The 25,741-nt window shown below is 38.3% G+C and overlaps 1 protein-coding gene across 4 annotated transcripts; it reads right to left on the reverse strand.

Annotated features, from left to right (window-relative positions):
• Positions 1 to 550: 550 nt before the first annotated feature.
• LOC148370909 (protein MTSS 1-like) lies at positions 551 to 22,611 on the reverse strand. 4 transcript variants are annotated; one of them, XM_088328724.1, is made up of 15 exons: positions 22,244 to 22,611; positions 14,721 to 14,782; positions 14,541 to 14,614; positions 9,343 to 9,427; positions 8,982 to 9,073; positions 8,838 to 8,912; positions 7,952 to 7,963; positions 7,724 to 7,881; positions 6,347 to 6,454; positions 5,575 to 5,672; positions 5,280 to 5,499; positions 5,014 to 5,211; positions 4,035 to 4,166; positions 3,803 to 3,959; positions 551 to 2,703 (listed from the first exon to the last, which is right to left on the reverse strand). In XM_088328724.1, exons 1-15 carry the CDS (start codon positions 22,310 to 22,312, stop codon positions 2,165 to 2,167), a joined length of 2,079 nt encoding a protein of 692 aa, XP_088184850.1. In that variant the 5' UTR covers positions 22,313 to 22,611; the 3' UTR covers positions 551 to 2,164. The 4 variants fall into 4 exon arrangements, with proteins under 4 accessions (XP_088184850.1, XP_088184848.1, XP_088184849.1 ...); XM_088328722.1 differs by lacking the exon at positions 5,014 to 5,211 and having other exon boundaries at positions 3,803 to 3,974; XM_088328723.1 differs by lacking the exon at positions 5,014 to 5,211 and having other exon boundaries at positions 5,280 to 5,502.
• Between the last annotated feature and the right edge of the window lie 3,130 nt (positions 22,612 to 25,741).

Consider the following 25,741-nt stretch of genomic DNA (forward strand, 5'->3'; position numbering starts at 1 on the left):
GGTGTCCCCTGCTCACTGCACGAAGTTAGCTGCGATGGGCTTCAACACCTCCACGACCCTACTGAGGATAAGCGGTGCAGTTAATGGATGGATGGTTGGATAATACTTTTTATTACATATTTCTTAATATTAGTATTAGCTAAAGGTTTCGGTTTGTTAAAGACCACTAGAGAGCAGCTGATACTGCTGTTGGCTCCCATTGCAAGTATAGATAACTTTAAAAAAGCTATGATGCTGATTTCTACTTTATGGGACTCTGTAATATTTAGAGCCCCCTAGCGGTACAAAGAACTATTTCAGTAAAAAAAACATTGATATTATTCATAGGAAAAAATACATGAACTATGATACCAATTTTAGGTTTCATAAATATTCACAGGTCAAGAAATTTGATTTATTTTATAAAGCGCAATCCCTACCTAGTCATTGCTGCCATGTTTGTCAGGCATCTTGCTGCTAAGCTGTGCTCATTTGGCACTGGTTTTGTTTCACCATCTAGTGGTCAAGTATTAAACAATGTACCTTTAAGAGTAAAAAGAAAAAACAAGACCATTTTTTAAACTTTTTATTTTAGTATCGGACTTTCCAAGGCCACGATGATCGGCAACGAACACTTTCCGAGGCTGGTCACATTCAGCGTCATCTGCTATGCGCATCGGCCACACGACGGATTCGTTCCGACGATGATTGTTTGTATCGTTAGCGCGGCTAAGCTAGCTTGTGACTCGCATTTAAAATTGTTACGTCATTCATTCTGGCCAAATAGTCTGATACACATTAATGCACAATTAAACTTAAAAAATGCGAACTATTAACCTAACTTGAATAATGTATCAAGAGCATAGCACAGCAAAAACATGAAGAAACAATCAGAAGGTAAAAAGCCACAACATGCGAACAAATACTGCTCAGTCCGAAGGCAAACTCCAGCGTCCCGTTTTCTTATATATGGTCCATTTCAACCATAATAAAACCGATACTGGAGCAGGTTTTGGCACTTGAAGCAGCGGGCGTGCAAAAAAATGTATATATATATATATATATATATATATATATATATATATATATATATATATATTTATAGTTTGTGGGCCTCTATACAATATTGTGTTTTGTGACATGGCAAAAGGGGCGGGACGACCTCAAAATATCAGAAGAAAGTTATGAGTATGAAATACTCATGATTGCAAGTAACGTTTCTTTTTTATGTTCTGATTTATTTACCCTACATTGCCATCCTAAAAATGTTTTTTCATTGATGTAAAATGGCGTAAAATGTTAAGCATGGAAAAAATAAGAACAATTCTCATCCCAAAATTTCATTTGATGGATAAAGATGTCAAGTAGGAAAAAATGGAGAGACAAAGAGACAGACAGACAGATATAGAATGGGACAGAGAAAGAGGGGGAAAAATGAGAGACAAAGAGACACATAGGCAAAGAGCGACAGACACAGAAAGGGAGAGGGACAGAGAAAGAAAGATACAGAAATGCACAGAGGGAGAGAGACAGAGAGGGAGACAGAATCAGTGAAAAAGAAACATACAAAAAGAAAACAGTAACACAGAGACATATAGTAATAAAGACAGAGACACAGAGAAAGAAAGTGACAGATACACATAGGCAGTGAAATAGAGAGACAGAAATACACATAGACAGTGAAAGAAAGAGACAGACAGACAGAAAGACACACACACACACAGAGAAAGAGAGACAGGGACAGAAAGAGACAAAAAGAGAAAGATAGAAATACACAGAGAAAAATAACCAGAAAGACAGAGAAAGAGGCACACAAAGACAGACCGACAGAGACAGACAGACAAATAGTCGGATAGCATTATAGCTAGCTAGCTAGCTAGATGATAGATAGATAGATGAATTGTTCTCTACCATTGACGGATAAAGCTAAATGAAAATATTAATCAGCAGTAAACAGTTTTCCAATTTCAACACTTTGCGACCTTGAATGAACCCTGTTGAAGACAAAAGTAAAAATACTGAAGAAATACAATCTACCCGTACTTGGTAATTTCTGAAAATGCTTCTCCAGAATATTTCAGCAAATTTTTACAGACGTCCATGAATGGTGGTCACCAAACTCAGGAAACCGAAACTCCTCTTTCACTACACGCAAAAACGGGCAAGTGGTTCCTTCAAGTCCGGTTCAGTGGATCCTGGGCGCCGAGCGGTCGTTGGTGCTGGTCCTTTTCAGCTTGACGCCACGCCGAATAGCCACCAGAAAGTCATCCACCCCGTCCCCGTGTTCCGTCTCCTCCAGGAGCTCTGGTAGAGGACGCCGCTCCGATTCAGACCCTCGACCCCATTCCTGGTGAGAGGAAAAGGTTCCGGGTGAGAGGGGGCTTGTCGGGGTCCCGGGAATTCTCCCTCCGAGCTGCTCTGGCACAGTGGGGGTCTTGACCGGGACCATTGGCGGCTTGATAGGGATGGGACCCAAAGAGAGTCCTCCAGACGGGCGGCGAAGACTCGGCTTAGAGGACGGTGTCCGGCGGATGGTGGCCACACCCTGGGGGACCACAGGGGACAGATTCGGGGACACAGAGGATGACGAAGATCGCTTAGAATGGAACATCCGGCGGCAGGACTGGGAGACATCGCTGGGACGAGGGACGCCTGGCGATTTGTCCACGTCAGGGTTCTGGAGGTCCGATTCATTGTCTGCTCCCATGGAGAAGTAGTCACAGTCTGGAGAAGACAAACATATGATGGTTAAAAAAGTACTGAAAATATACAGGAAAAATACTGAAAAGTACCGTACTGTAAAGTACTGAAAAATAGGTAGAATTATAGAAAAGCTATTAAAAGGTCCTGAAAAGTACTGAAAATTAGTGAAAAACCTTAAACAGTCATGAAAAAGTAGTAAAAAGTATTGAAATGTATCATCAATAGTGAAAAAGTATGGAAAAAGTACTGGAAAGTTCTGAAAAGTGGTCCAAAATATTAAAAGCACTGTGTAGTATTGAAATTAGTGAAAAGTATTGAAAAACTAAGGTAAAGTATTGAAAATTCCAAATATAGAAAAGTACTGAAAAATAGTGAAAAGTATGAAAAAAGTACTGATTTGTACTGAAAAGTAGTAAAACGTATGGAAAAAGTACTGATGAAACGTATTAAGAAGTACTGAAAAAAACTGAAGAGTAATGAAAAATAGTGCAAAGTCAAAAGAAAAGAATGAAAAAAGTACTGATTAGTCCTCAAAAGTAGTGAAAAGTATTGAGAAAATACTGAAAAGAACTGAAAGTATGGCAAAGTACTGAAAAGTAAACTAGTGAAAAGTATGGAAAAAGTAGAGTAAAAAAACTAATAAGTAGTGAAAAATAGTGCAATGTATGGACAAAGTAGTGCTGAAAAGTTGTGAAAAATATTGTGAAGTATGGAAAAAGGCCCTAGAGGTATTGAAAAGTAATGAAAAAGTGAAAAGTATGGAAAAAATACTGATAAGTACTGAAAGGTTTAAAATAAGTACTGGAAAGTACGGAAAAGGTATTGAGAGGTACAGAAAAGTATAACAAAAAATACTGAAAAATAGTGAAAAATAGTAAAAAGGTACTACAGTGTTTGAAAAAGTATAAAAACGTATACAAGTGAAATATAGTTAAAAAAATGAAAAAAGTACTGAAAAATATTAAAAATATCTAAAAAAGACTGAAGTATGAAACATTACAGAAAACAGCCAACTTCAGATAAAAATAGGTCACTATCCGTCACTTCCTGTTGAAAACAGGTCACTTCCGGTTCGAAACGGGCAACTTCTGGTCCAATGACAAAGTATCCTTAACCTCACCTTGAGTGGGGCCAGCGTCTTCAGAGCAGCAAGGTGTGTTTGTTTGACTGCTATAGCCGCTGGATCCCTGCAGCGAGTCCCTGCAGGAGCCGTGAAAGTCCAAGTGGAGACTGCGGGCCAGAGCCTTGGCCAACTCCATGTGGGCTTCTCTGTCCTCCTGTGAACAACAGGACTGAAAAGAATGAATTCCATTGTTGTTGAATTCACAGAATGTGTCCTTGAAATTACAAACCTTGGATGATGTCACATGGGAGCTTCCTTTGCCCCCTTCCTCGCCTGGAGGATCCACAGTCTCCCTCTTTTCCTTGACCCTTCTCAGGGCATTGAATAGGGGCTGGTCGTACGGACCAGGTTTGGACCAGTCCTGTAGAAGGAAACCGGAACGAATGATGTTAGCATGTCGCTAACCTATACAACAAGGGAGTCTAGTTACATCAAGTCCAAGTAAGTTTTGGGGTTTAGTCAGTGTGAGTCCAAAACTGGTGAGTCTAGACTTGAGTTCACGTCTAGACTTTTCAATGTCAAATAACCAGGAGTCTAGGTCAAGTCCAAGTTTGAAATCCAAAACTGGTAAGTCTGGACGTTTGTTTGAATTCTGACTAGTCAGTGTGAAATGACAAGGAGTCCAGGTAAAGTCCAAGTTCGTACTCCAAAACGGTAGAGTCCTGAGTTTAAGTAAAGTCAAGACTTTTCAGAGTCAAGTCTGTCTGAACTTAAAACAAGTGAGTCTGGATAGTAGTTCGATTCAAGACTTATTAGAGTCAAATGATAAAGAGTCCAGGTCAAGTTCAAGTACTAACTACAAAAATGGTAAGTCCAGACTGAAGTTCAAATCTAGACTTGCCAGAGTGACAACAAGTCAGAGATATTCGAGTCAAATGACAAGGAGTTCCGGTGAAATCAAAGTCAAAACTCCAAAACGGGTAAGTCTAAAACTTTTCGAAAATCAAATAACAAGGAGTCCAGGATAAGTACAAGTCCTAACTACAAAAATGGAAAGTCCGGACTGAAGTTTGAATCTAGACTTGCCAGAGTGACAACGGGTCCAGGTCAAGTCCAAGTCTGAATTCTAAGGAGTCCAGGTCAAGTCCTAGTCTGAACTCCAAAACTGGCGAGTCAGGACTTTATTTCATGTTTCGACTTTCCAAGGTCAAATGACAAGGGGTCCAGGTCGAGTCGAAGTCCGGACTGATAAACGGATGAGTCCGGACCTTCCAGGATTTAACTCGGACCGATGGCGAGATGAAGGAGGAGAACAACCGTGGGAAGTCGGCCGAATGGGATGGCGGGGACACGGGTGATGTGACGGAGTAGAATGAGGAGGTGGAGAATGACGAACTGAGGTGGGGGTCTTGTTTTACCGGATCATACCACCAGGGGGCAGCGTGACGGTCCGAAACATTGGTGAACTGAAGGTGAAAAGAATGGAGGATGATGTTTTGATCCATGTAATGATTAAGTTTCTTAGCAATCTGACCTGACAGGAGTCCGGAGGCATGGGGGACGGAGACTTGGACTGGGACGCATCCTGCGAGATAAAACCAGAGTCGTGGGAGGAGACGGAGGAGAGGCGGGCCGGCGTCTGCTGGGGGAGGGCCGAGGAGGACGAGGAGGTGCGGTAGCGAAAGTGCGCGGTGGGTGAGTGGCAATGCGAGCCACTGGAGCGAGAATCGCTGCTGTTCACACTGTTTAAGCTGCTGCTATGAAAAAAAGGGGGGGAAACTGCAATTGCCAAGTTTTAACTCTAGGGGGCAGTGAAGGAGAACCCAAACCTGCACATGCTTGACTTCCTGGAAACGGTGGTGCTAGGAGATGAGGGCGGAGTCTGATAAGACCAGGAGCAGTCGGAAGCCTTCAGATCCACGATCACCTGGGAAGTAGATTGAAGAAAGAGGAATTCATGTTATGTACTTTCTCCTTTAAAGTTTTGTTAGTTTAGAACTATAGTAGTTGGTGTTCCAACATATCCTGTGTTGCCATTCTTTCATTTTTGCTCAATTACAGCTAGTAAGCATATGCTTGTGTTTTATTTCATGGTCACATTAGTTTATCTTGTTCTTGTGTGGGAATGTTTATTGTGTGGTCCCTTTCATGTTTTGTGCGTTTCCGGTTTGGTTCAGTTATAGCTAGTTAGTGTGCCTGTATTATATTTCATGGTCTCTACATCATGACACTTTTGTTGTTCTCCTGCCCAAATTTGGGAATGTTTTGTGTCATTTCATGTTTTGTTCTGTTAGAGCTGGTTAGTGTGGGAACATTATGTAGTTGTTCTACGCATGCATTAGTATTTTCCCTGCGTCCTCTCCCTCTCATGTTTTGTTCAGTTAGAACGAGTTGGTATTCCAACATATGCTGAGTTTTCTCCCATTCAAGATTTGTACAATGCAAGCTAGTTAGTGTGTCGAAATAACCAGCATCTCCTCCCTTACATGTTTGTTCAAGTAGATCTGGTTAGGGTTTCCACATTAGGTGTGTGTACATGTAGTCGAGTTTGTGTTAGAGTAGCTGTGATAATAACAGAGGAATGAAGAAAAGAAGAAGTGCCTGTTCGCTGCAGGGGGGCAGCTTATGGGGGTCCATAGTCAGCAACTTCAGGTCATCCGTCAAAGTTTGGAGGTGACCGATCTCCCCGAGCATGGACATCTCCTCCTCCTGATGCATACACACAACACAACACCATTATTTCTGACTACCTGATGCTTACTTCCTGTGTTGAACATTTCTATAAGTTTAGGCATAACTACAGGTAACCAAATCTTGCACTAGACAATGTCTTCTGTTAACCTCATGAAAACACCTAAGTTGGAGTTGCATTTCAGATATGAATGTTAATTGTGTTTTACTATATGTTACCCATAAGAGTAAATTAAACTGGTGTGATGTCACCTTTTGGTCACTGAGGTAACTACATTTGGGCATCCCAGTGATTATCACACAAATATTCTATAAACAAATGCACTCAAAGGGATAGTGTGTAATATTTAGTGCCTCCTAGAGGTACAAAAACATTGATTTAAATAACAGGCATAAATACATGATTTCTTATACTAATCTTAATTTTCATATATTTTTATAGGTTGAAAATTTTGTATTTCGTTTACATGGCGGAATATATACCTAGAGGTTGCCGCCATGTTTGTGTGGCATCTTGCTGCTCTGCTCTGCTCTTTGGCTCTTGTTTTCTTTCGAATTAGACAATACAGTGCCATTTAGTAGTCACATATTAAACGATGTCTCTTTAAAGTAAAGGTAGTCTGATACCACATTTTCTCAGACCGATACCAAAGTATCAAGGCATAATCAATACCACTACAGATACCATAATGACAAAAAAATCCCTTTCCTATACATTACTGTCTAAACATCCAAACCTTTCTGCACATTGGCTACATATACAATAAAGGACAAATAAAATAGAAATATTTTTTTTATATATTTTTAGTAAACACAGATTTTTTTGCAGTTTAAAATCTTATTAAAAAAACACATTTTAGAACATAATTAGGGCTCTGCAATAGCATGTTTTTGTCAGACTGAAACAATACACAAAATTTACCAATACCCGGAGTAAAAAAAACCCCATTCTTTTTAAAAAAAATATTAATAATTTAAAAGAAATATCAAAAGACTCAACATAATATTTTTACTATTATTACAATAAATAGTAATTTACCCATCCTTTGATTTCTAATACCCATATTGATACCAGCATTAGAAGTACTGTTACCTTAACCTTTTTTACTCCAATTTCAGCTGCCAAGTTTTTTCCCCATTGTTTATAATGATAAAAGATCCAGGCAGAAATCATAGACTCTGGTAAATGGTTAAATACGGGGTGATCACAGAGGTGCAAGTGCTTCAGCCCCATCTAGTGTCAATCTCTGCACACCATTGCATACATATTTACACAAGTACACTCACCACGACGGGCCTCAACATGGTGACCAGGCAGCAGAATCGGCTCCTCTCCTCCACCAGGGCCCTCCGTACCGCCTGCTTTTCCGCCTCCTCCAACAGGAAGTACTTGTCGCTCACTTCCTGTTTGGCGTTATCCAACTGTGGTTGGAGGTCGCCACGACCTAGATCCAGATGGGAATTACCAGCTGAGGGGGTGGTTGCCATCGGCAACTACATGACGGGTTTTCTTACCAAAAACATCGGCTGGAGGTAACGTCGGAATATGTAATGAGGGGGGGGCGTCGTGGTTCAGGGCATGGGGGCAAGGTAGCAAAAAATAATTTTAATTTTCTGAGAAATAATGACGTTGTATTTAAATGATAAGTGGACCCCGGAATACAGCAAGAATCCGTTCTGAGGTTTGGATTGCATAGTGAAATTGCCATACAGCGGGGTATAGAACCCTATGCTAATTAGCTCAGAAACCCCATTACCACAGATAAAAAAATTCCCATTTGTAGTCTCCTTTTTTAAAAACAGTCCTCATCATTGCCATGCCACTTAGCTAGGTAGCAATTTGTATCCCCTCCTATTGCTTAATAATCGCAAGCTTTGTCTCCATGGTTATCATGTTTTTGCTTCCCCTTTCACATCATTGCAAGTCTAAGGACCCGTTGCTTATGAATACAGTATAAAACCACAGTTTTGCACGACACTAACTCAAAAGGTTTTTACAAAGCACACAAGATTCTGAACTGATAGATAAAGGCATGGTCGGATGTAGCGAAGTTAGTGATTTGTTAGCCTTCTTCGTATCTCTTCATCGTAGTAAGATTCATTTGTATGGTTATCATGTTTTTGCTTTTTACATGAGATTCTGAACTGAATAAAGAGGTAGTTGAGGCATTTTCACGATGTCGTGACACAAACCAATTACCGACTACCATTTTATATGACGTAACTGATACGAGCGAACGTTTGATTCGTTTTTAGCCATGCAAAATAATGTGTAGTTGATGTCGTATGGTGGTAAAATGCGTAAAAAGTTGCTGAAAAAAACTGAGTTCATTCAACACCGTATAGTGAATAAGGCAGGGTCGCCGTATCCCGGGGGTCTACTGTATATTATTCGTCAGACCTTTCTTGGCTTTCTTCTGCAGCTTCAGTGTGTCGGACGAACGTTTCTTGATCTCTTGGCGGGCTTTTTTGTACTCTGTTACAAAACACACGCAAAGAAAAGGAAGTTATCGTGTTTGTGTGTGCACGCGTGTGTTTTGTGAACCTTTGGCATGGTCCTTGTCCAAAGTGTTGGCAACTCTCTTCCACTCCTCCATCTGCTCCTGGAGAGGATTGATCAAGCAATCCACAAACAACCTACAGAAACACAAAAAAAACGCTCACAAACACGCCCACATATTTCGGTCTCGATCAAGTTGACTATTGTCTTCTGTTTTTTGTGTTTTTTTGGGTTGTATTTTAGTGGTAATGTGTGTTTGAAATGGGTAGTGTGTGAAATGAAATAAACCAGCTACCCTTGTGAGGATAAGGAATTGGAAGAAAAAAATAGTAAAAATGCATTGAAAACAAAATTAAAAAATAAATACAAAAGTTAATTTAACTTGAATTATTGTCCGCATACATACGTGGAGAATTGCCGGAGTTTGGCCTCGATGCTTCGGTGTCTCATACACATCCTGGTGAGGGCGGAGCCAATGTCCCTCGTCGCCCCTGGCAACCACATTAAAAACACTAGTTTTAAACGGTGCGTTAGTCGCATCAACGCGAATCAATTCGCCGGAAACGCAGAAAATACAGTATATGCAGGGTTGGGTAGGGTTACTTTAACTGGATTACTTTCAATTACTTTTGAATAAAATTACTAAATTTTGTGCAGGCTTAGTTAGTTTTGCAGGAGATCAAAGAGATCAAAGCCAGGAGAGAAAGCTTACCACGTGTTGTAAGTCATAATTTCATTCATATTTCGTTTCTTTTGTCTTTTATTAGCATATTTGGTATTGGACTAATCCAAAAGTAATTGAAAGCAATCCAGTTAAAGTAACCCTACCCAACCCCGAGTATATGATTAGATATTTTCAAAAGCTTTCTAACAGTTTCGGAGCTTTTAAAATAAAAAGACCAGAGTATAATTAATAAATAAACAAATAAACGAAAAATGATTAAATGAATAAATAGAGACCAAGTGCGCTGTTTAAAGAATAGAGGTATGAATGACAAAGAAATATAAATGTATCCTTTTTTTTAAATAATAATGATAATTGCTAAAAACAAACTAAACAAACAATTGCAAAGCTTTAAATTATATTTTCAGGAACATTTTCTTTGTTTACAGCAAATTACCAGCCACTGCATTCTGGTAAGGACGACTGAGGACTGATACCAACTATTGATAACAAGCTGATACCAGGCTTATAAACATAATCAGAGTTGCAAAAAAACAACATAATATAAATGGCAACGATTTTGAAATATATTTTCAATAAATATGTTTTCATTTAATTTATTAGCCACTGTATTTTCGGTAAGGACATGCGAGTACCAATACCATAACTATCTGTATCAAGCTGATACCAGGCCTCATTTTTTATCATGAACATACTTGTAATTGCAAAATGAAACATTATAACAGTTGCTAAGATGTTTAAATACAATTTCGGAAAAAAAATATTGGTTCAAATCATCAGCCAATTAAGTTTGGTAAGGATGAGTGAGTACCAATACCAGCTATCGGTATTAAGCTGTTACAAACCAACCTATCTTTTGGCCGTAATATTATGAGATGTATATCATTGTTATGGGTACATTTCAATATCTCCAAAAGTATCGGGAATGATATCAATCTGAAAATATTTAGTATCAAGCATTTTTAGGGTATTTTATGTATCAAAAGTGCAAATTAGTGAGTACAGTACTTGTGATGGTCCGAAAAAAGTATTTTTACACCTGGGGGGTTGCTCATTCCATCAATGCGTTGGAAAAACGATACTATTTGATGATTATTTTTGGTGTCAGGGTGGGGCCATGATGCTGCTGCATTGCACCACTGACACCTCTTCCCTGCCCCCTAACTGCCCCCTTCTTTCTCCCTCCTTCTCGTCTTCTTAGTTTTCAGTCAAACGCTCCAGAAATTCCTATTTCACTCCCTGTCAGTTTTATTTTTGTACAAATTTGAAATGTCACGTAAAAATATCTGATATTAACGATTAGGTTGTTTTTAAACATGTATTAATCATTTATAACACTGTTATTAGTCGTAAAATGATAACAGACTGTGGGTTCTTGATCACTCTTTGTAGATGATAAAGAATATATGACTCATTCCCATTTTTTTGTTTTGCTTGCAAAATTGAAAAATAGACGGTGGAAGATAGTGAAAGAATATTTGCGTCATCGGCGAGGCTCGGTGTGTAAATTTCACACAAGCACGAGAGAGCAGTGAGTTCACGCGAGAATAAATAGCACACACCCAACAGTGGCGTTGGCATGCTTGACATTTTTTAAATCGGTGTAGTGGGGATGTCGGATACTCTCTGCTGCGACCAATCAGCTCCGTTTTCAAAATGTTACCAAATTCATAGCAATATCTGTTAAAAAGGTGATTGTATTAATGGAGAATTGGCACCTTCTGCTGGCCAGTTTAACAATGCAGATCGATGCGACGTAGGAGTGGTTGCTCGATATTGTTTTTTAGTCTCGAAACCTATTTTTTTTTACAACGTGTTTGTTTTTAAAGTTTTGTACACTGTTTGTTATAAAAACTTGTGATACTGTATATCATTAAACTCCTGGTCAATAATGTGTTTTTTATAGAGACGATCCAGGTTTTAGTATAGGGTGTTGATATTTATGATTGGTATCAACACTCAACATCAATGGCTTGAATGTAATCTATTTTAAATTTAATCTGGGTATTGATACCAATCACAAGTATCCACGATTGGTATTAACACCCAACATCAATGGCTTGAATGTAATCTAGCTAATGACACCAATGACAGATATCTATGATTAGTATCACTATCCAACATCAATATTCTAAATTTAGTCTGGGTATTGATACCAGTCACTGGTGACGACGATTGATATCAAACCCAACATCAACGGTTGAATTTAATCTGGTATTGATACTAATCGTAGTTATTGATGATTGATATCAACACCAATATCAAAACCTTGAATTGAATCTGGGTATCGATACCAATCACAGGTACCCACGATTGGTATCAACACTCAACATCAATGGCATGAATTTAATCTAGCTCATGATACCAATTGTAGATATCTACCATTGGTATCACCATCCAACATCAACATCTCAAATTTAATCATTGTATGATATCAATAACTGGTGTCAATGTAATAGGTCGATAACTCAAAATTTGGGTATAAATACCTAGATACCTAGATTTATTTTGAGGTATTTGTGATTTTATGTGAGACCGTTTTACAATCAGAATGGATAAAAATGGCTTCCAAAATAACATTTCTTTTAATATTTGAAAATTCACAGTCATTACTTTGTGTATCCATTGTTTACTTGTCCGGGATCGTGAAACAATATCAACTGATACTCAACTCTTCAATAGTCATCAATGCTGATAGCATTGGTAAGAAAATGCAAATAAAAAATAACTGATACTTTCTTTAAAAAAATATTTCCAGTCCAAGGTTTTTTTCCCCGTGACATTACTTTGAATGAATTTGAATTTTTCATTGTTAAATGGCCACTAAGGAGCAGCCGATACTGGTATTCTCTCCCAGCGTGAGTAATGATATTTTTTAAAAATGTGGCGTTGGTACTTGCACATTTTCCACACCAGCTTTACAGTAGCTAGGTGTCCAAAAGCTTTCATGACGCTAAAGGGAGGAGCAAAATCACGATGACCATGGAAATGAAGCTTGCGATTATTAAGAGCCATGAAAAAGGAACACAAGTCGCGTTCTTTGCGAGATTTCTTGGCCGTAACCAATCGACAAAAAGCTCACCATGTCATGGTTGACTTAGTCTATTCCAACCAATCTTGTAATAATTGCAACACTGTAATAACACATTAATAACATAGCAATAACTCAACTCCTTGTTTTTTTTAGAAATGCATATCAAACTGGTAGCATAATCAGTAAAAAAAAAGTAGCTTTCGGCTTGAATAGACGTTGGTAATTTGTGCCATACTTGACTTTGTGGGTGCGTTTGTGGCCTACCAACCCGAAGCGACAGTTGCTAATGAGAAGCTAACAAGCCTCCGGGGGACGCACTCACTTTGATGTTTATTTCCAGTTCAATATGGGCGAGCGGAGGGCAGCTGGCCATGATTGAGGGGCGAGCAGAGAGATTGATGGTCCTTGCGGGTATTTCAAGCGATGCGTAACCCAAACCGGGACGCAGAAAATAGCGCCAGGGAACGTTTGACCCACTTGGACTTTTGAGAGATTGTCCTCAATGACATCGTTGGATTTTTTTTTTTGCATACTGGATGTGCATGAAATCCGTTTTAGTTGGGAAACCCCCAAAAAATTTTGGGGGGGGTTATACATCAAAACTCTGGTATCAGCAACACGTATCGGCATGCTTCACACCTACTTAATACATTCAAATATGCTAGTCACAGCCTGATATGGATACCAGTGTGTTATTGTTACACCCCTTACTCTGGATGTTGGATTATACGTTTTTTTCCACAGTAACCAATACTCCCATTTTTTGTAGTCCTCAATACTGATACCAGAAACCGATAACAGTAGTAGATAGTTTTTTGTTTTTTTAATGAATTAATAAAAGTGTTTAAATATTTTTCTTCTGTTGAGTTAAAAAAAAGACGTTTGGGGAATTAAATAAACCAAAGTTCTGGTATCAGCAACAGGTATCAGCATGCTCCACAAGTACTGTACTCGATACAATAAAATACGCGAGTAGCAGCCTGATGCAAATACCTGTTGTGTATTGTGACACTCCTTACTAGAGATGTTTGATGCCACGTTTTTTTCCACATTTACCGATATTCAAATTTTTTGTAGTAGTCAATACCAATACCACAAACCGATAACAGTAGTACACAGTTTTTTGTTTAAATATTTTTATTCTGTTTTGTGAAAAAAAATACTTTAGGGGAAATTTAAAAAATCAAAGCTATGGTATCAGCAACAGGTATCGACATCTTTTACAGGCACTCGCTTCATTCGATTACGCCAGCAGCAGCCTTATATGAATACCTGCAGTGTATTGGGACACCTGTTACTTGTGATGTTCGATACCACATTTTTACTCAGACTGATACTTAACTTTCTATCAGTCGTCAATGCCAATACCAAAAAAAGGAAACTATACCAGTAGTACATACGATTTGTTTCCATTTTTAATAAATTAATATCCATGTTTAAACATTTTTCTTCGGTTTTAGCAATAAAAAAAGACTTATTGGGGAATAAATAAATCAAAGCTCTGGTATCAGCACGTAGCAGCATGCTTCACAGGTACTTGTTTCATTTAAAAAAGCTAGTGTCAGCCTAATATAAATAACTGTTGCGTATTGTTACAGCTGTTTCTCAGATGGTTGATGGCACCTCTTTTCTGAAGACTAATACCTATTTTCAAATTTTTAGCAGTCATCAATACTGATACCAAAGACTGATACCAGTACCATACCATACTATTTTCTACGTTTGTGTTTCTTTTTTGTTAAACTAATATGTTTAAATCTTTTTCTTCAGTTTTATTTCAAAACATTTTTGGGGGGAATAAATAAATCATGGGTCCAGTATCAGCAACAGGTATCAGCATGTTTCGTGAGTACTCGATACAGCAGAGATTAGTCCCGCCTCCTACCTCGGCTGCTTGTTGCCATGTCAGCCACCTTTTGGAAGGCATCTAGGAAGGTTGCCACTGCCACTACTGTTGTCCTAAAATACACAAAAAATGAAAAAAAAAAAAACCTCATTTGTCTCCAATACCAGCCATGTGACCCGATTGCTCTGCCCCCTTGGAAAACGAAATGGTGACCCATACCTGAGTTGCGACTGCAGTTTGCTGGCCTTGCTGATGAAATCGTCCCAAACGGGATAACTGCCCTGTACAAAAAACAAGTGATGAAAAAAATATCAAAACATTTATCGTCATACTTCACGAGTACTCGATACATTCAAATACAGCCTGATTCCGATTCCTGTTACTTGAGATGTCATTGAAATACAGCCTGATACAGATACTTGTTACTCTGGATGTTTAATGCCACCTTTTTATCCAGGCTGATACCGATACAGTACTCAAGTCTTTTGAGTGGTCATGAGTATTGATACCAGAAACCGATACTAGTAGCATATACATTTACTGTCTTTCTACATTTTTTTTCTTTGTTAATGCATGAATGGATTGGCAATATGTTTCAATATGTTGGTATCGGCCAATGCCTGTTACGTAATGTTTGATGCCACCTTTCTTTCCAGATCAATACTCAACCTTTTAGCAGTCATTAGTACCGATACCAGAAACTGATAAAAATAAATGTACAATTATATATATTTTGGGAATTTTATTTTATTTTCCATTTCGTGATTCTATAAGGGTTGATGCAGGTATCGGCCAATGTTACTCTAAATGTCTGATGTCAACTTTTTTTTATGGACCGATACTAAAACTCAATTCTTTGCAATCATCATCACTGATACCAGAAACTGAGGCAAGTAGTATGAACAAATATTGTTTTATTGGCAATTTGTTTCTAGTTTCTCTTTCCTAACTCTATACTATTTGATACTGGTATCGGCCAATGCCTGTTACTCAGGATGTTTGATGCCACCTTTTTTCCCCCCAGGCTGATACTGATACTCAACTCCTCAATAGCCATTAATAAGATACCGAAGACTATTACATGTAGTTCGTACATTTTTCTTTAATTTTCTTATCCGGCACTGTTTTTATTTTGTAGTATCTGTTTTATACTAGCTGTTACGGGTATCGACCACTGTCACAAATACTGACACTTGTTGATACTTCTTCCTTGAATAATATCCTGGATTGGAATTTAATTAAAAAATGTGAACTGCTTCATAGAATGTGGATCAAAACATAAAACGCCCCCTACTGGTCCAGTGGAAGCATTCCAAGAATTTTGTGAATCGATAATGAAGTCATTGAATGTATGATAATTAATGTCAGGAATTGATACAAGTAGTACATACAATTAGTTTCCTTATGTATCTTTAAATGCGTTTGAATATTTTCTATCAAAAAGTAAGGGTTAAACGACATTTGTGTTCTATTTTCAAGTTCTAAATTCTTTACTAGCAGATACTTGTATCGGCGATTATTGCAAATGCCGATACATGTCGGTGCTACAGTAGGTTTTTTTTTTTTTTAAAGACATTCTAATTAGGTCATGTTCTCGACTGGATTTCTAATTCAAAAAGTTGTTTGGACTTGTGTGGTCTGCTTCATGTAATCTATACCAAAACATACAGTGCCTCCAGTGGCCTGGAGTGGACTTGATATTCAAGTACTCACATGTATAACAGAGGTCTAAAAAATGCTGTCCCAATGGCCAACTGGAGCCCGCAGGATGATAGCTTGTGGCCCTCGCCTCAAAGATATCAAACAATTGAAACTTTTTATGTGGTTTTGGTCATATTTTTCGGTCGTTATTTGGCTGGTGTCGGATGTTTTTGTCCGGGATTTTTTTGGCGTAGTTTTTTGGATGACTTTTTTGATGAGTTTTTCATTTATTTTCATACTTTTGAGTATTTTGTTCTTTAGCACTTTTTACTATTTCTACTCTAGATACTTTTCAGGAATTTTTCATGCCTTTTGGTTCGCTTTCATACTATTCGGTTTCACACTAGTCACCTGCTTTTGTACAATTTCCATACTTTTCAGTACAATTGCAGTTATTTTTCATTTCTCACAGGACATTTTTCAAATTGTTATTGTTTAGGGTTTTTGGTACTTTTCATTTTTTTGGGTCATTTTCCGTGTGCTTTTTGGTCATTTTTTGGTAGATTTTTGTTTTGAAGGTTTATTTTTCTTGGTCATTTTACAGTTGTTTTGTGACCTAATTGGTATATATAACCAACTCTATCTTCCGATGGAGGAATCTGCCCCACTAAACTGTGGAAATTTGGAGGCCTGCCTCACTGAGATTAAAAGATGGATATCACCTCAACTTCTTGCAGCTCAACTCTGAAAAGATTGAAATCTTAATTATTGGTCCATCTAAATGCTATGACTTGTTTTGAAAATTGACAAACGTAATATTACCCAAAGCCGCTCAATCAAAAATTTAGGTGTCACATTTGACCCCAATCTGTCCTTCCAAACACATGTTAAGAATATTACTAGGAAAGCTTTTTTCCATCTTCGTAACATTGCTAAAATTTGCCCTATGCTGTCTCAGTCGGATGCGGAGATCATAATTCATGCGTTTGTTACCTCCCGTCTCGATTACTGTAATGCACTACTTTCCGGTCTCTCGAACTCCAAAATCAAGAGCCTTCAGCTGGTACAAAATGCTGCAGCGAGGCATTTAACTAAGACAAGAAAGTTTGATCACATTACCCCGATTTTAGCTAACCTGCATTGGCTCCCTATTATCTTTAGATGTGATTTAAGGTTCTGTTCGTATTATACAAACTCATGCATGTACTTCCTCCCTCATATCTTTGAGATTTAATTTAAGCCTATGTTTTGGTCCGGAGCCTTCGCTATGAAAATGCTGGTCTACTACTGATCCCAAGAGCCAAGAAGAGATCCCTAGGTTCGAGAGCGTTCTTCATTCGGGCCACGGTGCTGTGGAATGCTCTTCCCCTTGAGATTCGATCTGCAACCTCAATGGAACTGTTGAAATCAAGGCTTAAATTTCTACATTTCTATTCTCTAGCTCAGGGGTCGGGAACCTTTTTGACTCAAAGAGCCATAAAAGCAAAAAATATTAATTTTATTTTGGGAAAGAGCCACACCATATATTATGAGACAAATTTACTAAATTGCTAAACCGGCGCCCCAGACAAAAGCTTAGTCTTCAGCACATTTATTTTTGATGATATGATAAAAATTATGAAAAGAGAATAATGCCAGAGCCCCTGTCCCAAATTCAACAAACAGACCACTTTAAACTTGTCTCTTTCTTGCAATTACTCAAGATCGGTTAAACTCCTTTTGACCCTTTTTTCATACATATTGGTTTCAAAACCAGATGCAAGCATTTATTTTGTAAAAACGTCACAACATTCTGAGAATAGGGAGCCTTATGTGCTTACCTTTGGCGAGAGATGGGAGGGAATGCTTGTACTTTTTGCATAGCTCCACCCATCCCTCCCACTCACCCAATCAAATAAATAAGTTATCTTCCGGTGTTTTGGCGTATTTACAGTTCTGTGGATTCATCATAAAGTATCTGAACACTGAACACAGATTATATAGTGAACTTTTAAATAAAGGATTCTTTAGCGTTGTACAGCCAAAACGAGTTTTTTTTCCCCCCTTTTTTGTGTGACACCTTGACTGTAAATTGTAGTGAAAAACGTGCCCTATATATACTGCGAAGTGTTACCTTGGCATTTAGCTTTGTTTGGCTTTACGTGTACCTGAATAGGATTGACAACTCCGGTTTTGAACAAGATGGAGAAATTTTGCATGCAATCAAATTGGTCTCTGAGCCACAGATACTCATAGAAAGAGCCATATATGGCTCGCGAGCCATAGGTTCCCGACCCCTGCTCTAGCTTATGAATGACCTATATTGCATATTGACAATATCTGTATGTTATTTGTTATTGCAACATCCGTTGCAGTCTGGTCATCCTGGAAGGGGGATTACCTCATGTGCGGTCCCTTCTCAAGGTTTATTCATTTATCTCACTTTAGAGGTTTTATGTTTTTCCTAGCCCTCGTGTAGGTTTTGGATCAGGGGATGGTGTAGTCTGCAGTTTGTAAAAATCCATGCAGCCTTTGAGACTCTTTGTGATTAAGGGCTATACAAATAAGCATGACTTGACTTGGTCTTTCTAGCAGCAAGACGTAGGCAAGAGAAGCCATATTCAGAACAGTTAATGTTCACTCTTCCATTCAAGTTTAGAAGGTTAAAGAACTTTTAATACAAGCAATTGAACTGAATAAAAAGATTGAATCTTTTCTAGTCAGCAAATATATGTGGTTTCTTCAATTGTTCATAGCTCCTGTATTATTAGCATTTTATTTATTTAATGCTGATTAAATAATTTCCTATATCTTTTAAAATATGGTTATTTAATATTTTTTATCTTATTTTGCGTCAAAAATAAATATATTTGTGAACATTCAAGTGTTTTTATCATAGTTGTTCTTGTAAAAATCTAATGCAACCCAGCCCCACCCAGACTCAAACGTTTCAAACGGCCCCCAGGAAAATTGAGTGTGAGACCCCTGATGTAGAATAATTATTTTTTGTTAAATTTGTTTTTTGCTGACGTCAATTTGAAACAAGATAAAAAATTATATCATTAAAAGTCTTTAAAACAATTTGATTACTGTCTCAATAATTTTGTCCCCCCTCTCCAGATGGTATCGACCTCACATTTTTTTTATTCCCTGCATCACTCTTCCCCCACTCCAGCTGTGAGGAGATGCATGGCCGGTCGTAGCCATGGCAACACTGCAGAGAGGCAAGAGGAAAAGTGCACGGGGGGCTTATTTTTTCCTGCCTCGCATTTTTTACCTCCCCTACCCTCTTATTTGTTGTTACACCTTTTATGCCATTGAGGCCGCTTTCCTCCCGAATGTGTTTAATATTCACGCCTGTCTTGGTTGCGAATTCGATTGGAGGAGGGCCAAGCCGCATCCATCAGCGAGCCAGGATGTAAATTGTCGCCGTGGCAACAGAAGCAGCCTGAAGGACCTTGAGGAATCTGTGGCTGCTCTGTTTTCTAGTTTTGCGGTGGCTCGGTTGAAAAGATGTTTGAGAAAAAAAATTGGGTACCGATGGTAGACGAGGAGGAAAACGAGAGAAGCCATTTTCCTGATGTGTTTCCACAGCAGTGACGGGATGGATACAGAGGTTTGAGGCCTAACCTCGATAATGGCAGCCTCAAGCTAACACAATATTCCTATTGCAAATGAGAAATTTATACAGCCACTTTTTCAGCCTGATACTGAGTACCAATACCACCAGCTCTTTTGATAGTGAGCACCAAACTCTGCCCGCAATGATAAATAATCTTAAAGAAATTATAGAAAATATAGCACTTCCTGATCATAATTTACAATGCCTAATTTTTAGACCAATACCAAGTACTGATATCACTAGTTGTCTTGTTACTGCGGTGGCTAATCAGGGGGATAGCTGATACTTTCCTCAAAAAATACTTCCAATCCAAGGCATTTTTTCCGTAATATTACTTTGAATAAATGTTAATTTTTATCATTGTTAAATGGCCACTAAAGAGCAGCCGAAACGAATTAATATCAGTCATCATCAAACCATTTTAAAATAGTAAATAATATCGATAGCATTTTTTATTAATTAATTTAAGGATAAACAAATATCGATATTACATCTGTACTGATACTAGCTTGTTTTTAAGGTACTGTATCGACACTGATACGGACAGCTGATATCGCTACTCAACCAACCATACTAAAAAATACTTATAAGAGCAATTATTACTTGAGGATAAACAAATATTGATACTGTCAACAATAAAAGAACAATAGTAGTTTTTATTTATTTAATCTAACGCCCAACAAATATCATATTATATCTGTACTGATACCTATTTTTTTTTTCAAGGTACTGTGTCAACACTGATACAGAGAGCTGATATCAGTCCAACCATATGAACAATACAAATGTAAAATAATTTAAGCAATTTTTATGATCTTATTTAAGGGAAAGCGAATACTGTACTCATATTGCATCTTTACTGACACCAGTTTGTTGTTAAAGGTAGGGTGCGTCGTTTTAGGCGTCTTTAAAAAGATGAGAGTAGAATATTTTCTCTATTAAGTGTGAGTTAACAAGGCCCAAAAGAGTTCAAATAGCTTTTATAATATTTTCCCCCGGCACCTATCTGCTTTTATCTTAATTTTAGCACTGCTGTTCCAGGACTCGCACGCATTAGGATGCAGGAAAGGGGGCTGGCGGGGTTGGGTGGAAAGTGATTTCATGCTCTTCCCGGGTTTTTCTTTTTTTAGTGTAGCCTATAACTGGTAAAAGTTAGAAAAAAACAGTTTTAAACGCAGTTCAAAAGCCAACCCAAACCCCCCAAAAAGGGTTTATTAGTACTTTAAGAATCATCTGACTGAGGCTGTAACCTTAAGCCAGGAGATGGCAGCAGAGAGTAGAAAATTTTCAAGTTGTGGACACTACCTTTAAGGTACTGTATCACCACTGATACAGACAGCTGATATCAACCCAACCATAGTAACAAAATAATGGATTTTATTTATCAATACTTTATTTGTGGACCAGAGGCTTCAGTGGTACCTCCACTTACAAATGTCTCTACATAAGAAAAATTCAGGTTATGAAGTACCTGAACGGGAAAATATTGCTTCTAGTTACAAAACGCGTTTTCAGGGTTCAAAGTAAAAAATACAGTACAGTACGCGCTGGTATGAGGTGCTCCCGGAGTTTCCCAAACGTAAACAATCTGGCTCTGTGTATCCCAGCATGCTCTTCGTGTCATCGTCACAGTTCATTGTTAAGAGACAAGGAGCAGTTCTGGCAAAATGGCGGGGAGGAGGACGCAGCGATTTATCCTAGATTAAAGACATTTTAGCAAAATTCCACAGTCTCGTAATTTGTGGAAAGTAATCACCGGAAAAAAGTCTCAACAAGTAGGGCTATCGTTCAATATGATGTCTGCCTCGGGCATTTCCGACGGATCATCAAAAGTCAGCAAAAGCAGACGTTATTGGATCAGTTTTTCAAGAAATGCCAGGCAAAAGGAAAATCAATCATTTTATCATTTATTTTATTCTTTCTTTTTATACATTATGTGTCTCTCGTTTTATGTTTATTGTAGGTATTTTCATTTCAATTTAAAAATACTATAATAACTCTTTGCTTTTTTTTTGTTCTTAAATAATAATGTAAAAGCAGAGTGCACCCAAATCTCCACTACAATAAATCAAATCATTGTCTTCAAGCAAAATAATGAAGTGGTTGCCTGCCAATGTTAAGGCAAACACAGAAAAAGAAAAGACCCGTTGCCTTTTGTTACAAACTACGAAGAGACAAACAATGGACTGGTCGCCTGTCACTGTCAGGGCAGTAAAATAAAAGCTAGACAAAAAGAAAAAAAATCTATTAATTAAATTCTATATGTCAGAGAGAAAACATAAACGTTTAAGTCCATGAAGACCAATTCGATTTCATTATTGCTGCAAAATAAAACTTGATTTAAGGTTTGGGATTGAAAACTTGAACCAATAAGGTTCCGATTCTGTCTCGAACCACTTGTAGCCGCAACAGAGAGAGGGTGTGGCAAATACCACTACCTTATGACGTCTCTCCAATGCGATCTTACGGCAATTATTCGAAAATATGACGTAGGGTTTACCTTCAAATCTGCTATGACGTTCTGGAAGAGTCCCCCCAGGGCGCTGCATTCTCGCTCTATGCTCTCCATCGCCTTTCAATCAGTCAGTACACACCAAAAATAATAATAAATAATACAAAATTGCGTAAAATCAAGGTGTCGATTGGAGAAATGGGGAGGGCGGTATAAGCGGGTTTTCTGTCTCCCCGGTTGAAGGTGCTCGGGAGGCGGGAAGCAAAGGGCGGCGTCTAGTGTGCGCCCAGCGGGGGTGGGGTCACTCTGGGAGGGGGGCGAGCAGAGAAGACCGCCGCTGTCTTGTTGGTCATCTTTTTCCACAAGGTTATGGTGCCGCGGGAACGCTCTTGTCAAGGAAGGCGGGAGCGCGCATACCGTAGACCACGCCCTCCAATGTGTTTTTTTTTTGCTACCAAAGGGGCCAAAATTAAACCAGTATAATATACAAACATTTCGGTTGGGTTAGGGGTGTCAAACTCATTCTTGCTCGCGAACCGCATGGTAGAAACAACTCTCTCACGGGGGCCAGACCAGTAGATTAAAGAGAAAGAAAAAAAAGAAAGAAAGAAAGAAAGAAAGAAAGAAAGAAAGAAAGAAAGAAAGAAAGAAAGAAAGAAAGAAATTGAGGGACAAAAAGAGATGGATAGAAGGAGAGAAGAGAAGCGAATGAGTGCAAAAAAAGAGGGAGACAGCTAGAAAGACCAAAAGAGAGAAAAATAGTGAGAGAAGTGAAATACAGAGAGAGAGACATAAAGAGACAAAAAAGAGAGAGAGGGAAAAAAAGGAGTGTGAGAAAGAAAGAATAAGAGAGAGCCAAAAATACAGCTAGTGTATTTGGGAGTTGCGCCTGGCTTTGGCAACATCAAGTGAACATATTTCAAACTGCAGCTCTTTTTTTTCTCTTGCGCTTCTCTCGTCATCCTGGAAGGGGGATCACTTGTGAGGCCCCTTCTCAAGGTTTCTTTTTTCCTCACGCTGAGGTTTTGAGTTTTTCCTTGCCCGCATGTTGGTTTAAGATCAGGTAATGGTGTAATTTTAATCCTGTGCAGTCCTTTGAGACCTTTTTGTGACTAAGGGCTATATGAATAAATGTGACTTGACTTGACTTCTCTCAGTGTTGTCTTGCGGGCCTGATTCGACCCAGGGGCCACATGTTTGACACCGCTGGGTTGAAAGAAGGTTGAGAGTTTACATTTTTTTATTGCAAAATTTCAAGCAATCATACAGTTTGAACACAGTTTCCTTCACTTTTTATGATTTTTTATTCTCAGTTTCTATATTATTACATTATGATATGATTTGTATTTAAATTAACTCATTTAATGTCAGGCGTTTCTCTCAAATGGGGAGAGCCACTGCCAGCCAATTTTTGCCATTTGGACTAATTTCTGAAGGCCCACAGAAAATTCTATAGTTATATGGGCAAAGGCCATATCAAAAGAAAGCTTCCATCCTCATCGTTCATTAAAAAGTATGTTTCTAGCTTTTACCATTGTTGAGTAAACAAAAGTTGAATATTGCTAAGTTTCTTGAAAATACTCATTTCCCAAAAAACTTCTCAGGAGAACAGCTCTAAGTGAAAGGAATGGTTTGTTTTTGCATTTGTGATACTTCCAATATCTAAACAATACTTTCCAAAAACACAAGGGTACTTGTAAAATAATACTTTATTACAAGAACATCGAAATTATGCATGAACGATGCATGAAATTTGCATTAACTGTTCAGTGCCCGATGTATTTGGTGTCGTGATCACACAATTTCAAACAATCGGGGGCCGGAGACATACTTTCAATCACTGGATAGAGGAAGAGACACAAGGAAGTGTGGGCCCATCGATATGTGGACAAACAGACATCTGATCAAAGCCATCTTGTGGTAATCCATCATAGTTAAACCATTCCAAGTGGCTTGATGCTTACTGATCAGCAGCACCAAAGAATAGAATAGTCTTTTTAAAAAAGAAAGCAAACAAAAAACACATTTTTAAGTTTTGGCACTCAGTGTCAATGCTTCTTAAAACGTTGAAATACGTTATTGCATTGTAGAGTTAAAGGTACTGTCCACAATTTGGAACTTTTCTACCCGCTGACGCTATCTTTTGGCATGTGTCGTCATTGCAGCCTCTGTCATTTTCTTTGTGTTGTGTGTCAAGTATGGGTATTTCTCAGATGCACTCAGATCAAATTTCCATTTTTCAGTACTTTAGGAGTTAGGGTTAGTGTTTAGACTGTGTTTGAAACTGGCATTTTTTCTTAATATCACCATTGTCAGGCTAGAGCTACAATAAACAAAAATTGCGGCAATGAGCATAAAGTCGGGCAGCACAGCGGCGCAGTGGTCAGCGCGTGTGCGGCACAGTTCTGAGGTCATGAGATCAAACCTCATGTGTGGAGTTTGCATGTTCTTTCCGTGCTTCCTCCCACATTCCAAAAACATGCATGTCAGGTTAATTGGCTGGTCCAAATTGTCCCTAGGTGTAAATGAGTGAGCGAATTGTCTGTCCCTGTGTGCCCTGCAACTGGCTGGCAACCAGTTCAGGGTGTCCCCTGCCCACTGCCCGAGGATAGCTGGGATGGGCTCCAGCACCCCCGCGACCCTACTGAGGATAAGCAGTGCAGGTAAAGGATGGATGGATTGAGCATGAAGTCACTCTACAAAACAAAACCCATCTCCAGAATACCCCCCCCCCAAAAAAAACGGAAGTGCCAAATTTATTTAAATTTGAAGTGGTTATTTACGCACAAAGACTCAGTCCTGCTTCAAGAAAAGGCAGATGTAGACTAATATACTGATTTTGAGTCAAGATATTTTTGTTGTTGTTTACATTTGAAAAAGCGGTAGTATTGGTGAGTAGTCACCCCTACCAAAATGCAGTGACTGATGAATTAAAGAAATAAATATTTACTAAAGATGTCATTTAAAAGCTTTGCCATTTGTGTTATGCTGTTTTGCAACTCTTATCATTATTATGTTTATTGGCTTGGTATCAGCTTGATGCCAATAGCTGGAATCAGTCCTCAGTCATCCTTACCAAAGTGCAGTGGCTGCTAGTTTACTGTAAACAAAAAAATGTTTCCTAAAAATTTAATTAAAAATATTCGATTTTTTTTCTTGTATGTTTTATTCATTTTTACTATTGTGTTTTTGTTTCATTTTTATTTATAGTATATTCCTTGCACAATCGTGCTTTTATTTTCATATTTATAAAATACTGATAAACATTTTGGGTCTCTTTTATTTATTCATTTATTGTTAATTTATGAATTTATGTGTGTATCTATTATTGTATGGCCATTTTAGTTTAAAGCTCTTAAACTGTAAAGACTTGTCACGCTTCAAGCTAAAGCAGCCGTAGACTAAAGTACTAGTCTCGAGTCATGATATTTGATTGTTTGAATTTGAAAAAAAGGGTAGGTTTATTTTTGAATCGGTTTTTAAAGAGCTATGTTGGTGAGTATGTTATTTATACTTATATTAAATGGATATTGAAATAAAGTACAC

The sequence above is a fragment of the Urocampus carinirostris genome, chromosome 2 (assembly GCF_059441175.1).
Source record: "Urocampus carinirostris isolate Australia breed hairy pipefish chromosome 2, RoL_Ucar_1.0, whole genome shotgun sequence".
Lineage (NCBI taxonomy): Eukaryota > Metazoa > Chordata > Actinopteri > Syngnathiformes > Syngnathidae > Urocampus > Urocampus carinirostris.